This window comes from Quercus lobata, chromosome 8 (genome assembly GCF_001633185.2).
Source record: "Quercus lobata isolate SW786 chromosome 8, ValleyOak3.0 Primary Assembly, whole genome shotgun sequence".
Lineage (NCBI taxonomy): Eukaryota > Viridiplantae > Streptophyta > Magnoliopsida > Fagales > Fagaceae > Quercus > Quercus lobata.
Genome location: NC_044911.1, coordinates 64,285,578 through 64,304,013, shown reverse-complemented (window position 1 = coordinate 64,304,013; position 18,436 = coordinate 64,285,578). Strand labels below are relative to the sequence as shown.

Sequence of the window (18,436 nt, the reverse complement as noted above, 5' to 3'; positions counted from 1 at the left end):
ACGCAAGGAGGGAACGGAGGGAATCATAAGCTCGTGATGGTGAGGGGAGGTAGGGAGTGAAAATTGGCCATCGAAAGAAGTGTAGAGGAAGCAACAAAAGGATGTTTAGTTGTGATTTCGGAATGCCTCCAAACACTCCTCACGGGGGGACTTTTTTTTTTTTTTTTTAGCCTCTTTCCCCTCCTCTCTCACCAGCCGGCATTTTGTCCCCTCTCTCTCTCTCTCTCTCATATGTATGCCACTCTGCTACAACTTCTCATCTAATGAGATATTGAGATTTATAAATCCTTCCTCTCGGAATTTGTGAAAAATATTTTCCTGCCATGTAAAGAATAAAGTCAGCATGCATATATATGCACACTTTCCATAATGATCTAATAGTGATTAGTAAGTATTAGTTTGTTTGTCATGTTTAAAGTTTTGAGATAATAAAAGTTCATCAAAACCACCTCATTTACAACGTACATGGGGTAAATTGAGGGGTGGTAGGAATATCATAAATTTTATGAGTAGTATAAATTACTAATGTTGATCTTTAACCACAATTAAATTATTTATTTATTATGTTAATGTAACGTTGATCAAATTGAATGTAATTTGTCTTCTATATTAAAATTTAGGCAAAAATGCAAAATTGACCCTCTAACTTTCACATTTTTTTCATTTCAGTCCTCTAACTTTCAGTTTTATCAATTCAGTCCTCTAACTTTCAATTTTTGTCAATTCAAGGCTCCGTTACAAATCTGTTACCTACTGCCATTACACACGCCAAAATGACACCGTTTTGCTTCTTTTTTTTTAATTATTTGGAATTAAAAGAAAATTAAAAAAAAAAAAAAAAAAAGCTAAATACCTTGCTGAATCAAAACGACATCCCTTGAATCAAAACAAAACAAAAGGATTCCAATCCTTAACTTTGAGAGAGAAAGAGAGGGAGAGTGAGCCGGTTTGAGAGAGAGAGAGAGACTGAGTTCACCGGCGACTGAGTTCGCTGCCACTGCTCACCGTGTAAACCACCTCGCTGCTCTGCCTTGACTGAATCGGAGATGGGTGTTCTCTGCCTTGCTTTACCGTAGCTCTTCCTTGCCTGTCCTTGGGTCGGCTCGTGGTGCCTGACGTGTGCAAGAAGAGTGCCACGTCGGATAGATCGTTCACGAGTTCCTTAACAGATTCGAAGTTCGAATCGGTGGAAACAGAGTTTCCGATGCTGATACTTGACGCGCCGTCTGAGAGCGTAGTGGTCACGTGAGGGAGTTTCAGCTTGGAAGCGGTGGATTGAGCCGGTTGAAGTCCTTCTTTCGGTGTAATCAAAAGCTTTGACTCAGAGTCGGAAAGGTAAAACTTGAACTCCTCCGCCGTGTAAGCCTGGTTCAATGGCGCTGCTATGGCTCGGCATCGAATCACTGCCAAGAACATCACCACAAACTGCACAAAACCAAAAATAAAAAAGTTAAAATTTTAAATTTTGTTTATTGTGTTTGGTTAGTGAGAAAATGAAGGAAAATAAAAAAGAAAGAAAATTGAGTGTTTACCTCGATAGTGTTGGGAAAAGAGAGAGCAACAACATCGCCGGGATGGATTTTGGGGGCGAGTAAGAGAGAGGCGGCGTGATCGATGAGGTGTTGTAATTTTTCTTATTTTCTTTTAATTCCGAATTATAAAAAATAAAAATAAAAAAAATAAAAAAATAAAAAAACCACATGCAAAACGGCGTTGTTTTGGTGGGTGTAATGGTAGCAATAATAGATTTGTAACGGAGTCTTGAATTGACAAAAATTGAAAGTTAGAGGACTGAATTGACAAAACTGAAAGTTAGAGGACTGAAATGAAAAAATGTGAAAGTTAGAGGGTCAATTTTGTATTTTTGCCTAAAATTTATAATAGTTTTAAATTTTAACATTTTTCTTTAAAACTTGTTGGAAGAGCAACAGTAGTTTTGCAGCAACAGTAGTTTTGCAATATAATATGTGTACATTATTGAGGAGCCCTAATTTAGAGAGAGAGAGAGAGACCATGCAAAATGCATTTGACTTTGATTTATTTTACGGTATTTTTACTTTGTTGTACCAAAATATATACTCAAATACATTTGATGCTAATAAACTGGTTGTTCTACGTGTACTTGGCAATATATATGGTACATATTGTATTATTGGCAAATTTACAATGCCTATATAAACAATAGAATAATGCTAGAAATACAAACTATTTTACAAATTTTTTTATAAACTATTGATATGATGAGTCATTATTGGTAAATAAAAAAATGATATTAATAGTATACGTAAGTCAAAATGAAAACCAATAAAAGATTAGTCACATCAACAGTTTATAAAAATGTTATAAAATAGTTTATAACTATAACATTACTTTAAAATCTAAACAATATTGTCTTTTCCTAAACACAATTAAATTTGATATTAATCATCAGTAAGTGCAAATTAATCACATCAATCACTAGTTAATTTTAGCTTACCAAATGAAATGACAACTCAAATGCCAGAAACTAGGGACAGGTTAGGTACCAGAAACCATTGATGTGAAGATCAAGTGGCGTCCAAGTGGCAATAGAAGGCTTGAACCTATCTAATTATCCGAAGTCTCCAGAGACTGATTTAGCTTTTGTTCTAGCTAGGCTATCTCTGATCGATGAGTGTATCACGAGACGTGTTATCAAACAGTTGATACGCAAAGTTTTAGAGAGCAGCTCCTTATTGCTTGCAACATTGTCTCCATTCAACACGGACAAATCACGTACCCACCCCTATTCACATGTGTGCCCATTAATCATTACAACACAACAACGCTCTCCATACATATACCCCTGCTCCAACCTTGTCTCTTGCCACCTTCCATTATAAAAATACTTTTCCTATACACTCCTATACAGTTTTAGATCTAATTTGATAATAATAATAAAAAATTTAAACTTATGTAATAAATTAAATCATATAGTTTTAAAAGTAACAAATTAAAGACTTAATCAATACTATATTATTCATTCAAACATGTACTTGAGATTTAGTTTGTTATATTTTTGAAATTATATGATTTAATTTGTTATTTTTGAAATTATAATGTTTAGTTTGTCATCTACTTAGACCATATGGTTTAAAATGTAATTTTTCTAAATAATAATAATATAACCTGCTTTCAATCAAGCTGTATAGTGCATGAGTTATATATGGGGATTTCATTTTCAATTTGTTGAGAATCAATTGATTTTTTACTTGCTCTTGATTTTCCATTAGAGTTGTAGTCAATATTACAAAAAAAATACTCTTTTTTTTTTAAGTGAATGTATCAATTATTGACGTAGTTTTCTTTTCAATCTTGACAGCCTCAGCATTCTTTAATTTCTTCAATGCTATACAATTGAGTTTGTTTTATCTTCAGGAAGCATCCAACTTTTGAAACGCTAAATGGCATAATACTGAACTTCAGCATTTTGTCAAATGAGCGTGACTGGATGCTTATCGAGAAGATGATATATTGAGAAAAAGTGGGAAAAATACAAGTTAAAACAGATAAGCAATTTGTCTTGGCACTTCTTGAAATTATTAGTATTTCTATTTGCTTCCCTTCAACTAAATATCTTTCATAAACCAGTCACTGAGTATTAAAAAAATAAAAATTGAGATTGAAAAAAAAAAAAAATACAAACGGTATATACAAGAATATATCGTAAGTGTCACAAATTAAAGGAGAAATTTTCATCTATTATAGATAGCTACGTACCTCACGCTTTCTACGAAAAAAAAAAAAAAGGGAAAAAATTAATGGAGAGGCAGGAAATTGTACACCTAGAACAAATGGGTTCATTAATTAGTTTACACCACTCAATCACATAACTAGTCACTAAGCTTTTTTTTTTTTTTTTTTGATAGGAGTCACTAAGCTTGTTGATGGTTTGTTACATGCAAAAAAGTTGGAGATTAAGAAGATTCCTTTTCCGAAATTCATTGTTTTAATTCACATGTATTATAATGAAGAATTGAACGGATGGAGAATTAATGCTTTTACTATAAATTTTTTTAATAAAAATTTTAGGAAGGGCTTTTACTATAAAGTATATATTCTAAACCTTAGGTTCAAAGTTATTGAAACACCTAGACCTAGGGTTTGGTAATTAGTACTATCATTAGCAAGTGATGTGAGTTATAGTAATCCATTGCTTACGTGTATGCGTTTTTCTGTCTACTTATATCAATTATTAATTATATCATGCGCACCCAAAACAAACCGAAGTGTCATATTTTATTGCCTAATCATGCAATTAAAGTAACATTAAGTTAAGAAATACTTCTCGTGGCATTCCTTTTTTTTTTTTTTTTGAGAATCATTCTCGTGGCATTCCATATTATTTGAAAATGAATTTCAAGTCCATCATAAGATGACAAACTTATGAAGCTAGTTATCTAAACAAGTTCATCATCATTATCATCAATATTTTGCTTTCTTTATTTCTCGTAATATATACTATATATTTTATCCTTTTGCAGAGAGAAGCATTTTAGGATTCTTGTGACTTGCTAGCAAAACTCACGTGAGTCGCACTTCGGGAAGGTACATTCACATGCACATGTGAAATTAACAAATCTAATAAAAGTAAAAAGTTTCGAGTGAGAAGCCTCTGTTGAGAGAGAGAGTTCTTGTTGGCATTTAAAAAAAAAAAAAAATTGGCCGTATTCTTGATGGCAATTAATTAAAGAATCTGCAAGGATATAATATGAAGTTATGAGATATGAAAACAAAACAAGATGTTTCGCTCTATATATGTGCATTCAATTGGAGTGATAGATCCTATCAAAAATAAAAAATAAAAAAATTGGAGTGATAGAAAATGTATAAATACAACATCAAATTATTAATATTCAACATCAAAATTATATATGTATGAAAAGTGTGTTTTTTTATTGAAGTAGAGAAGTCATTTTCACGATGCAAACACACACACTCTCTCTCTCTTCAGACACCCGCATACACACGTTAGAAGAATAAAGAGGTCACTTCCCATTGGAATTTTAGCCATACTTTGTTGTTATGAGCTTTTTGTGGTCGGATAATTCTTATATGCTCTGGGAGTAATACTCTCCCCTCTCACATGAGGGGTGGGTCTTATGGTGGAACCCACGCGTGAGGCCCACCCTTCATGTGAGAGGAAGGAGCATTGCTCCTAGAACACTTAAGTTTTTTCCTTTGTGGTAAGAGAATACTAGATGCATTATGCAAATTAACAAATAAATTCTCACACGCTGGACAGCTATATTACATTGTCTCTTTTTGGATTTCTACATTGTCTCTTCTTTGGTAAAACTTTTTTTTCCTTCCGAATTGATCACTGCACATTATCTCAAGCATCTATTGTTTTCTTATCTAGTATTACTATCTGTATATACTAAAAATTTCTGCTATATATACATGCAATAAACTCTAGATAAGTTAACCTCCACCAATATAAGATGTTTGGCTCTCTTGTTCAAGGTGGTAAAAGAATAAACTAATAGATGCCGCTGCCCTTCATATATATATATATATATATATATATATATATATGTTTCCTCCAATTCTGATTGTTCTCGGTAATTCACGGGGAAACTACGTGCATAGGGGGTTATTCATCCGAAGAAAATTACATGAATATTTTCCCTCATGATAAATGCAAGACGTGGACTGGACTATACGTGTAATGAGAGCTTATTGGTCAGTTGTCCAATCTCTTAGGACTGTAAGTCTGTAATAAGTGTGAAAATGACGATCCTTTTGCACCATTCTCGAAGCCCTTGCTTAATAGCTATACTCGATTTCGGGCCCACGAAGTTAATTAGTAAACTTAATATTATGGTATTTCTTCGGCAAAAAAAAAAACTTAATTATGGTATTCATTTTCTTCTCCCCTCTTAGATAAACACACAGTCTATGCATGTGTATTTTTTAATATTTAAATAACAAAAAATCTAATTTTACAAATCTCATACTACTATATATTTATGATGAATTAAACCTACAATCGTCCATTCCATTAAATTACATGTTTGGATCCCAAGCTTTTAGTTTTATTTCAAATGAAACATTTTTATACTTCAAAATATTTTTAAAAATCCTTACCACCGTCTAATAGATGGAAAATGTTTTTTTTATTTATTTATTTATAAAATATATGAAAAATGTTGACAAAGTAAAATACACATAAAGAAAATGAAACCACTTCAATAACATGAAGCCTATATTGTAGTATATATTTTGTTTGTTATGTTACTATTTTCCCTCTATAGAATGACTTTTGAACACTTTTAAAAGTATAGAAACTTGTGAAATATTTTAGAATATAAAAACAATTTTTGAAATAAAATTTAAAGTTTGAAAACCAAATATGCAGTTTGATAAATAAATAAATAAAACTGCTAAGTTGCATAGTTATTGATATACTCAGCTTCATGATTTAGTTACATAGCCCACATCTTTGGAGGTGAACTATTAAAAAAGAATAATTGTCTAGCAACATCATGAATATGCATGATAGAAGCAAAAATGGTTGTAGCTGTTGTTCAGAGATTGCTACCATGTAGGTCACGGGGTCGGTTTGCAGCTGTAGAACATGAAATTATTTCAATTACAAAGGACAGAAGGATAATATGGAATATTATATAATATTTGGAGCATATCACACCACGCTAGCCTAGCTTGTCCCTTATTCTTCACATGTAAGCGGAACCATAGCAAAATCCACCAGTGAAAACAACCAAAAAACCACAGTTGCACAAGAGAGAGAGAGAGGGATATGTACCCTGCAGAGGCCATATCTATTAGACATATCAGAAGGGTGTGTTTTCAGTTTTTGCGACTCTTTGTTGATTTCTGGATAGTGAATGAGAGGCCAGAGATTGTTGCATTTCGGCTTGATGTCTGATTTGGTATGCAAGTGCAACAATTTTCTTTAGGTCCCCCACTAAAATATAGGAGAAGCTTTTGATTTTCTTGGAATGAGGAGGAAGAGTTTTTAGACTTCCTAGCATTTTGAAAATGACCTCTTCTCTGATTTGTGTACAATAGGTTTTATAATATGTAGGGTTACAGCAGTATGCCAAAAAGGACATGCAATCACTTAGATGGAGAAAGGCTACTTTGACTCCCAACAAATAAGATCTATCTGTCTGTAATTTGAATGGCTCTTTTCCATGGTTAAGGTCTCAGATTGTCATGACGATATTAGATGCACCTTGATTTTTACAAGACATTGTCGATCACTTTACTGTTTACCAATAGTAAAAAGTAGGAAAAAAATGGCCCACTACCATTATTTAGCAAAAAAAATTATAAATCTACTGTGATTTTGGAAATATGTAGAGATATATTACCTTTTTGAAATTCGAGTTTGCTGTGAAACTCGAGTTTCAAAAACTCGAGTTCTTTGAAAAAATATATTCTGAAAAATTTTCAAAATTTTCAAGAACTCGAGTTTGATGTGAAACTTGAGTTTCAAAAACTCGAAATCTTTGAAAAAATATACTCTGAAAAATTTTCAAAATTTTTCTATAGTACTCGAGTTCCATAAACTCGAGTACCATAGAAAACTCGATTTCACTCAACTTGAATATCCAAAAAATGGTACATCCATACATATTTCTGAAACATTAGTAAGTTACAATATAGTTTACAAAAAAGTGCTATTTGTCTGTCATGTGAAAGTTCTGTGCAATTGGTTACAGCTATAATTTTCTGTCGTGTTATAAGCATAATACTTGAACACTGTTCATGTACTGATTCACTTGATTTTATGGATTGGAGTGAGATTCTACTATCTCTTCACGGGGAAAATAATAAGTAGTACTTGCACTCTTTTGTTTGATGCATTATAGAAGATAAGCATACTCAACGAGTCAACGTGCAAATTGGTTATAAATAGTAGCACCTAGTTCTGCAGCGTTAAATAGATTCCAGATGATTTTCAAACGGGTTCAGTAGATTTTAGATGACTTTTTCTAATACAAAACCTGGGGCCCGCAGTAATGGTGTTGCTGATGGGCTTCTCAAACCCTTTGAAACCTATCATTGGATCCGTGATTGAAGGTTGTTGCCCAAAAAAAAAAGAAACGCGATTCATTGATCCATACGCTTTCTAAGGGTGTTTGGATACTATTTATTACTGAAAATTAAAAATACTGTAATAAAATAATTTTTAAATATATGAATAGTATCATGAGATCCAATTTTTTGTTGAAATTCGTACTTATAGGTCCCGTGAACAGTGCATGGAACCCACAAGAAAAACATAGACACCCATTTTTTTTCCTTTTCATCACAATCCAAACCCAACCTAAGTGTGAGTTTGGATAGCTGCACAACAACATGTTTTGCGCGTCTGCATTTTTGTCCCTAGGTCCCATGCATTGTTTACGGGACCCGCATCTGCGTTTTTGTCTCTGGGTCCCGTGCACAAACCTAGCCTAAGTGTGAGTTTGGATAGCAGCACAGCAACACGTTTTGCGCGTCTGCGTTTTTGTCTCTGGGTCCCGTGCATTGTTCACAAGACTCGCATTTGCGTTTTTGTCTCTGGGTCCTTGTCTCTGGGTCCTATGCATTGTTCACGGAACCGGCGTTTGCGTTTTTGTCCTTGGGTCCCATGTATTGTTCACAGGACCTGCAAGTACGAAATCTGACAAAATCAACTTTAAAACTGGATCCCACGGTACTATTCACACATTTAAAAATTATTTTACTACAGTATTTTCAGTTTTCAACAATAAGCGATATCCAAACAGATCCTAAGTGTAAGTTTGGATAGCGGCAGAGTGAATTATTTTGCATGTTTGCGTTTTTTGGCTGGATCTCATGCATTGTTCACTGGACCCGCAAGCACGGAAAAACGCAAATCTAACTTTAAAACTGGGTCCCACGGCACTATTAACACATTTAAAAATTATTTCGCTACAATAATTTCAGTTTCAGTTTCAGTTTTTAGCAATAAGCGGTATTCAAATAAACCCAAACAATTAGTGTGCATTTGGGAAGTATTCTGTGTCTGTGTTTATGCATTTTGCTGAAAAAATGTGGGTCCCAAGGCACTGTTCACGGACCCACAAAAGTCATCCAAACACAAATTTCAATATAAATTTGGGTCCTACAATACTATTTACACATTTAAAAATTATTTTACTACAGTGTTTTTAACAATAAGTTTTTAGTTTTCAGCAAATAAGTGGTATCTAAACACACCCTTAATAAGTCAAGTGATACCAAATTTTTCACTACTATTGACATAGCTGATTGTGATTTATTCAAAATAAAAAAGGTGTTAGTGATATGTTCATATAAAAACAATCATGTTCCAATTATAATTTACCACATTAACAAGTTGGGAAAAAATTTGTGTCCTTGACATTTCTATTTTCAGAAAGCAAAATCATTTTCCAATCACAAGAGCAGGTTAATATTTTAATGCTGCAAGTACAAAATTAAATCAAAGTGATATGACATAGCCAAGCTCACTTTATTAACCAATAAGAGAAAGGTACAGAAGTAAGAGAAGCAACAATTTTAGGGTTAAAATTACATCCCCTAATGTAAATCAATTAGTTTAACCTCAAAAGTGTTGATTCTGCACTACAGAATGTGAAAGCAACATTTTTTTGTTTTTGGGTGTATGTTAACTTGATAACCCCTAACAGAAATCAAGCTCATTAATATCAATTCATAACATCAAAACCAAGCCAAATTTCACTCCATTAACAGTGCAGGTGGAGTGTGCTTGTTACATAATCTGTTCAAAATAGCCTGCAATTTATAAAGTGCATATAAGTGGAATCCAGCTCGTTCTGATCAGCTTGCGTTTATTCAGAGCAGGTTGTTTGAAGTGCAAATCAGTGGAAATGAGGAGACAGTTGAGTGATTCCTTCTACCAATGATAAAAGCAGCTATTCAAGTACTTGGGAAGCTATCAGATCTAAACAGCATGTGGTTAAGTGGTGGAAAAGTCTTTGGTTTTCTGGTTTTGTTCCTAAACATGCTTTCATTCTTACCATTAAGGAGAGATTGGTGAGAAATGAAAGATGGGTTTTTTTATGCAGGTATAGGATTGAGTCCAGAGACCATCTTTATTTTGAATGTCTTAACAGTAACACTCAGAAGTTGGAAGTAGATACTTTTGAAGTGTTTGCTATAGGCAAATTCAAGATCAGGATTATCAGCTATCTTATTGGATTATCAATAGATTAAAAGGTGCAAGTTTGAGATCAAGATTCTGCAAAGTGGCTTGGTAAGCTACAATTTATCATGTTTAGAGTGAAAGAAGTGAAGAAGGGACCCTAGCTGCAGTAATGGTTAATCTATGTGGGGTAGATTGGCTGCTGGAACAGATGAAAATTTCAGTTTTAAATTGAGTTAAATGTTGCTTTTGTTGGATTCCCTATTCTATTCTTATTAAATGGTTTTAGGCTATCGTCTGTTTCCCTTTGTTGTATATGTACTGTAGACCCAGTAGTTTCTGGATTTTTTGTTTTTTGCTTTGTTTTTTGAGTGCATGGGACTTTGTTTCTGTTGTAGGTGTGTATGGTTAGAAGGGTGCATTTAGTGCAGCTTCGCTGCTGGTTGTTTTTGGTTCTGCTTCTAGCAGGTTGGTTGTTCTGGTTGAAGAAAGTCTATATTCATCCAAAGACAAAGTTCTTCTAAAGGTGGTAAAAGAAGCAAATTAATTACAGCAGCAAGAAATGACTGCAAGCTCCATATGTGCAAAAAAGCATTCAATAATCATGCTTCTTTTGATTATCAAAAGAAGCATGATTTATTTATTTATTTAATCAGTCACACGAACAAAGTGCAGCTCATTATTCAGATCTGCAATTGCATAATTTAAGGCAGGAAACCATTACCTTGTCTTTGTACACCTTGAGCCATTGTTCCATACTGTTTTCAACTGCTTTGCAATGGTGGATGACCCGGTTGAGGATGTTCTAAAACACCCTCTTTGATTGCAAATATAATGCAACGATTGCCCCTCAATGACAGAAAATAATACCCACAAGTTGCTCTCTTAAATCCTTCATAATAAGCATATGGATCACAAAGTCTGCGGGGAGACCTTTATTCTCAAAAGTACTATCAATAGTGACATCCATGCCCACAACAGTTTCCTGTTAAACAAATCAGTCACATTAGCCTTAGTATTCTAAACCTATTCAGGAGCCATAACTACATCAACAAACGATGTTCAGCACTAGAATTAACAGTACCATTGTTCTCAAAAATATTTCCCTTTGGCTCTCTGCTTTTTAAGTAGACAAGGCTGTAGGAGTCATAGGTTAAGCACGACACTTTAGACCTATCACTAAACATTCATCAACAGGAATTCATCAGCCACATTTGTAGGTTCTCCTTGGCATCTCTAAATGCGGAAGTCCTACAACTCCTACTCAAAGAGATACATGTATTTGTGAAAGATGTGTGCCCATTTATATGTTTATATTTACTAAAAATATTGGCATGTGGAAATTTATATCTTTTAATGGGCTTCCACCAGTCACACAAAGCTTTTGTCTGTAATCCACATCTCACAATACAGAGTTGAAGTCTTGGACATAACCCATGGATTTGATTCTCACCCTCAACTCTTCTAACTTTGCATATATGGCCTCTTTTTGAGGATGTTGTTGATCATCTGCATAAAATTTATGGATTCTACCTTTGACAGAAATCCAACTATATCCTGGTTCCTTCTTCACGCCTTGCTCTTTCATCATATCTCTCAAAGTAAGTCCATCTTCATATCTCCCTTTCTCAATTGATTTTTTTTGGACTCCAGCCCATACTAGGTCCAAGCCGAGCAATGTTAATTTAGGTTTGGCCCAAACTTAATAAACACCAAATTGGAAAGTAAGCCTGCAAGTCCGCGGCGCTAGTATCCAAATAGATCCCACTATCCCCAAGGAAGAATAGTAGTGCTTTGGGAGAATCTGCCCACTGAGCATGGGATTTGGCGTCGGGTGCAAGTTACTAGAAAATCATTTTAACTGCAGGGTTGTGGGTCTTATCCCTAATATGCGATTAGATATACTGGAGAATAGCAATACGGATTTAGGAAGCCACCCAAACCCTATGGGTGAAGAGACCCACAAACATACAGAAGATTCTCTCATCATGACAAGCCCACTAGAGCATGCCTATAAAAAGAAACCATAGGGACGAAGAAAGGGGTTGGAACTTAATTCCAGGGAGAGAAACACAAGAAAAATTAGAACACTACACTGGGGTAAGGTGATCCAGCTCGAACACCTATAGGGGTACCTTGACTGTCCAAGAGTCTCTTTGGTCAGCCAGTAACCATTGCATAGTTGTTATAAACCATTAATCACCATCCCACTAGTCCTACACCATTTGTTATCAGTAAAGCATCTTTTAGAATCTCCCATTATGGGCTAGATTCAGTATGAAATACAAATTAATTAGGGGTTCAGGCCTAACGAGCCCAAAGTTGTTGGGAAAAGGCTACCATAGTTAACATAAAAAAAAACTAATTGATATTTTGTCTTGACTCTACTATATAGAGCAATTATAATGAAACAAAGGTAATAAATATAAATTCTACTGTGATTATAAAAATTTGTCACCTAGAAAGTAAACATAATATAAAAAATGATGGGCCTTTGGATTAGGTTTTATAAAAAAAAGAAAAAAGAAAAAGAAAGTTATAACATCTTTAGCATTTTAGCATTTTTATATTCTCAATAAAGTTTTAGTTCATGTCAGTTGTCTTGTATATTAGTGATATTACTCGATTTTTTTATATGAAAAAACTTAATTTCAAATTTCACTCCAATGTAGTTGTCAAGTGAATTTTTTTGAGTTCAAAATTCATTAAATGCATTCATCATTTACTAAATTCTCAGGATATTAACCGAAAGATTAAATTGAATAAAGTTGAAAAAGGTGGATGACTAAATTAATAGAAAGTAAAGTTAGATGATTAAATTGAATTTTAAGCAAAAATTAAAAGGTCAAATTTGTAATTTAGCCAAAACAAAAAAAATACTACAAGTCGTTTGTGAAGTATATAATATTTTTGGTGCTTGTTAACTAAAATCAGTTTTAGTCGTTTTCATCTCGCTCTTCTTCTGAAAGGCAGCTAGGGTTTTAAAAACGCTTCCCCTCAAAGTCTGCCTTCTTTTGGTCTCTCGCACACACAACTCAGAAAGAGAAAAGAAAAAAACAGAGACACACAGAGACAGAGAGATGGGGAAGAAAGCAAAGGGTTCGCGAAAGGGAAAGAAAGCATGGAGAGCAAACATAAGCAGTGCAGACATCGAAGACTTCTATGAGAAATCCACAAAAGACGCTCTCTCCGGTGGCTCTCTCTCCTCCGCTCCCAGCGACTCTCTCTTCTTCGTCGACAAGTCCACTGGTATTTACTTATTTGTATTTTAAATTTCTGCTTCACAAAGTTTATTTATTTATATATATATATATATATATATATATATATATATATTTTAATGTTCCAGTTTGATATTTCAACATTATGAGGATTAATTTGATTAAATTTGAATGTAATCACTTTAAATGGTATTGCCCATTTGTTCGAATTGGCCGAAACGAATACATGTGGTCGACCTTGATTAGTTTGGGACTAAGGCTTGGTTATTATTATTGTTGTTGTTGTTGTTGTATTGCCCATTTGTGTTAGTGTTTGGATTTTTTCTGTGTACAATAAGCCGATGCTCTGGATTAATGGATGAAGGAAGCATGGTAGTGTGCACAGAGATTGAATTTATGGGTCCTCATGTCTGCCCCTGCTGATGCCTTTTCAGCTTTGATTCAGGGGCCTGGTTTCCGACCCACTTTCTATCTCATCTATTCATTGAAAAGTAATTTTTCGGGTGATTCTGATTCCTGTTAAACAATCTGACTGAATTTATGGTAAAATAAACATACAAAATAATGTTTTAGTATGGATGGACTAATTTCGTCTATTATAAATGGGAAGTCTTCTCCTTTGATGGGAAGTGATTAGAAGTTATGTACTTCCTGTCTGAACAGATCTTTTGGTGAAGCGGAAGATTGAAAAACATAGGGAGAAAGTACTCCGCTGCGACAGCGTGCTACAGAAGAACCCTTTTGTTCAAGCAGTGCCGTCTTCAACACTGAAGAAACCTAAGAGAAAGCAGATGGGGGTTTCAAAAACAAGTGATGCTACTCAAGTTGGTACCAAGGTCGGCAGTTTATATAATGAGCATAGAAATGGACACATGATCTTTTTTGAAATTCTTTTGTTAAGTTTATGTGCTTATCTTTTCTATTGTTGACATATCTCAGGATGATTCAGCTATGGTTGACATTTGGGATGACAAAGGTTTGTTCTATGTTAAACTATTGTGTTCATGTTTTCACTGGCTTGCGATTATGAGATGACATGCATTACATAGTCTCTTTTTGACTCTTTTGCAGGTGAAGACAACCGCAAGTCCAAAAAGGTAAATATTATAGCTTAGAATTTAAATTCAAAATGTTTGTGGCACCCTTGTATGTCTCGAGTCCTCTTGTGTAAATTTTTTGCAATACTGATAAGGGGATGATATGAACTCCTTGATACATTAGTTCTGTCTGCTGAGCTGTAAGAAACTGGTGCAAGGTGTCTCTTTGGTTATTTTGGAGCCATGCAATTGTGCTGGATGTTCTCTATGTGATGTTTGATTTTATGAGTGCATATTGAGGACATTACGTTAATTGGTCTTTAATGGACCTTAGTTGATGATCTGATTGTTGACATCTTATTCTCTTTTGACAGAAATTGAAACATTCAGTTATTCCAGCAGTAGAAGTTGAGCATCCAGGTTGTTCATTCAATCCCTCAGAAGAAAGTCATAAGGTAACCCAGGTTTTTTATACATATTTAGACTGCCTGGGAGTTGTAAGTCACATGGCATTTTAATTTGTTCTTCTTATGTCAAGTCAGGATGTTTTGGCTCATGCTGTTGCGGAAGAAATGCAGAAAGTCTATCAGAATGAGTTGGGACCTAAGCCGGTCCCATTAACTGTTCCTGGCAAAGTTATTGATGAAGAAGAGGTGAGTCTCTTCTTCTACCTTTATTTATTATCTACTAGGAGTCCTCTTTGCCTTAAGGAGTAGGGGAGCCATTGAGATTTTTTTGTACATATCCCATATTTCCCATGGACTTGGGTGCTGAGACTGTTTATTTATGTATAAATGCTGATTTATTTATGAAAAAAATTGATCTGCTAGGTATCTCTTTCATGAATGTAAATATTGCTTTTGAATCGTTTACTTCAAGGAGGGCTTTATGATTAACCAGCTATTTTCATTAGATGTATTTTATTGACGCGGATAATGCAAGTGATGATGATGATGATGAGATGAATGTGGAAAATGAAAATGAGGATACTGCACAAGAGAAAAGGTTAGCTTGTATGCATCATTTTTATTTATCTTTAATGTATACTTTTTGCTCAAAATTTTAATGGTGAGAAGATGCATAATCCATCAAGTTGAATGAAAAGTTGTTATTAAGTAATTTGATTGTGTCCTTTTTATTCTAAATGTTGGTTTGTGTGTGTTGGTACTTGGTACGTTCTATGTAGTTGTTGTTCCATGTTTGTTTGGATTAGGATGAATTTTCTGATTTATATTTCTTGTTGTGCCCCATTTTATGGTGTAACTATTGTTGAAAAGATATGGTTTAAATATTTTTTTGCAGATCTAGCAAAATAAAGAGGGTGACCCGAGTTGAGTTAAACAAGAGAGCTAGACGTAAAGAAAAGATGAAAAAGGAAGCCGAGGCTAGAAAGATGGAGGGAGTTTCTAAAGAAATTGATAGGTAAGATGATATTTTGCATTTTTGCTTCTACAAACAATCATTTCTGCACAGAGGTACATTCTAACCATCGATTGGTCCTCCTGGTTGCAGCATACCTGATATCCTTCAGGAAATAGCTAAAGAGGATGAGGAGAAGCAGAAAAAACATCTCCGGCGAGTTGTAGCCAAACAAGAAAGACTAAAATCGTGTCCACCACGCTTGGGGAAGTACAAGTATGATCTCTTATATGTCTATCTAATTTATCTAATTCATTATGATTTTATGTGTCTAGCTTGGAAGTGGAAAGTTAACTTAAGTAATTGGGGAAAAAAAGCTCCAGTATTTATGTTTTATTGTATATGTGTGTGTGTTGGTTGAATCTCAACATAAAGTTTGCATGCTATATTTATTGACGGTACTTAATTGATTTTTATGGAAAAAATTTAGATGAACTCGGACTTAAATACTGTGAATACAGCAGAATTAACTGGTCATCTTCATTTCAGATTTGAGCCTGCCCCAGTTCAGGTCCTATTATCTGAAGAAATAACTGGATCACTTCGCAAATTGAAGGTACGATGATAATTTCCCTGTAGTTTCCAAAACATCGCATGTCACAATTAGATCTGCAATTCGGTTTACGGTTTAGATGTGCATTAAAAGCATTCCTGATTTCTTATTTGTCTTAAGGCTTGTTGCACACTTGCGAAGGACCGGTATAAGAGCCTGGAAAAAAGAGGATTGATTATCCCAACAGTCAAGAGCAGCAGGTCAATTGATTATCCTTTCTATACTGTATCTTATCATTCATCTTAGGACAGACAAATACAGGCTGCTTAGGAATTTATCAGATTTTGTTTGGAATCTTAATTATACTGTCATTTTGGCGCACCTAATACTTTAAGGTTGCTTTTCAATGTCTTCATATGTGAGACCCTCCTTCTCCCCAACTCCCTCTTATGTACACCACACTATTATTAAGTTTTTAGTGATTATGGTGCAATTCCATTTTTCACTTGCAACTTTTTTCTCCACATGGCATGTACTATTTGGTGATTATATCTCTTTCCAAAACTCTGTCAGATAAAACCTTGTCAGGTTATACCTCGGTTTCAGATGGAACTGAAAGTATCCCTTTGATTAAGAACCTAATTTTAGTATCCATAATCCTGTTTTCTTAGCAAGTTGAGTTTCCGTGTGTAAGATGGTTACAAACTTAGAATGAGTGAATGTACGCGTGGCATGAAGCTTCGTACTATTTTCTGTGATGAATTTTAATTTGCATGCATTTTGGAGTGGTTCTATACACTTTGCAGTTCCTCATTGCTCCTTAATGTGTACTTGAACAGGAAGTAGAGTGGTTTCGCTTTGGACAGACAGCAGTGCCTAGTTGTTGATGAAGGAGATCATTACAGGCTTCACAAGACTGTTGGTCTTTAAAAACAGAGTGTTGGATGGAGGACTACACTATGGTGGAATCATCTATATATGCAGCAGAGATTTGCCGTTTTTCATGTTTTCTTATATCGTCCTCAGTTTTGTGGTGGTTTCTTAACTTTACCAAGCTCTTCTGGTAAAAAAAAAAATTCAGTTTTATACTTTTATTCACATAAGGATTAATCAAAGGAAGTGTAACATACTGATTATGCTTAATATGTATTTAGGCTAATGTTATATCAGAGCCAACAATAGATAAAGGTGTTTGTTTAAGGCCCTTTTTATGTGGAACGTGAACACGTCTCTTGAAGTTTAATTATTTATTTATTTTTTAAATTATTTAATAGGTGTCTATTAGTAATTAAATTTTGTGGCAGTTTGTAGCTCATTTTTCTGAAGCTATTGTATGAAAGATTTTGCTATGATGTATTCATTATCGACGGTGACCAATATGATGTGGGGCCACGGCCAGTCATATAGTGGCATTTTCTGATTTTCTAGACTTGGGGTTGTGTTTGGGATAACTTATATTAGACATATTTTACTATTTAATTTATTTTTACTATAATTTATGAATTTCATTGCATTTTTGGTATTATTCATGAGTCTAATTATACAATTTTAGCTACTCTTTAGCTTTATCTATAGTACTTTTAATAAAAAGTTTTCAGTTTCAGCTAAATAAATTGTTCTTAAATAGACCTTTGGAATGAGTTGTAGATATTTTGGGTTTGATTTTCACTAGGAGGCATTTGATTCGCTGTGATGTGTTCTTGATGTATTGCACATTACAATGATATGACATTAAAGTTTTTGATTTATTTTATTTTATCTAATATTACCATAATTTAAAATTACAAAATATATCAAATCATTTTAACCTTATTACCTTTCTAAACAACGTAATGTTATATTATTGTATTGAAATCATATTAATGTAAGATTACAATAATATAATATTATAATGTAATGTAAAATCACTTATAGGTTTTGGCAATAAGTCTAAAAGGCCTTGCCGAGGTTATACCTTATTAAAAAAAGTTAAAAAAAAAAGCAAATAACAAAATTGCCATTGAAACAATATTAATTAGAATTTACCATTTAGAATTTGAGACTACATATGATCACAATGATTGCCCATTGAAATTGGGCAAGTATAATCTCCATCTACAGTAAATGTTGGTTAATTGGATTA

General features: G+C 34.0%; 1 protein-coding gene and 1 non-coding gene across 2 annotated transcripts; both read left to right on the top strand.

Moving 5' to 3' along the window:
• Positions 1-13,077: 13,077 nt before the first annotated feature.
• On the top strand, positions 13,078-17,585 carry LOC115958006 (ribosome biogenesis protein NOP53). Its single transcript, XM_031076369.1, has 12 exons — positions 13,078-13,393; positions 14,029-14,201; positions 14,305-14,341; positions 14,437-14,462; positions 14,777-14,857; positions 14,945-15,055; positions 15,316-15,407; positions 15,705-15,824; positions 15,915-16,037; positions 16,311-16,377; positions 16,495-16,574; positions 17,154-17,585. The coding sequence occupies exons 1-12, from the start codon at positions 13,225-13,227 to the stop codon at positions 17,158-17,160; spliced, it is 1,086 nt and encodes a 361-aa protein (XP_030932229.1). The 5' UTR covers positions 13,078-13,224; the 3' UTR covers positions 17,161-17,585.
• Positions 13,722-13,834, top strand: LOC115958705. Its single transcript, XR_004084628.1, has one exon. It is a non-coding gene; the product is annotated as a small nucleolar RNA snoR100 (small nucleolar RNA).
• Positions 17,586-18,436: the final 851 nt, after the last annotated feature.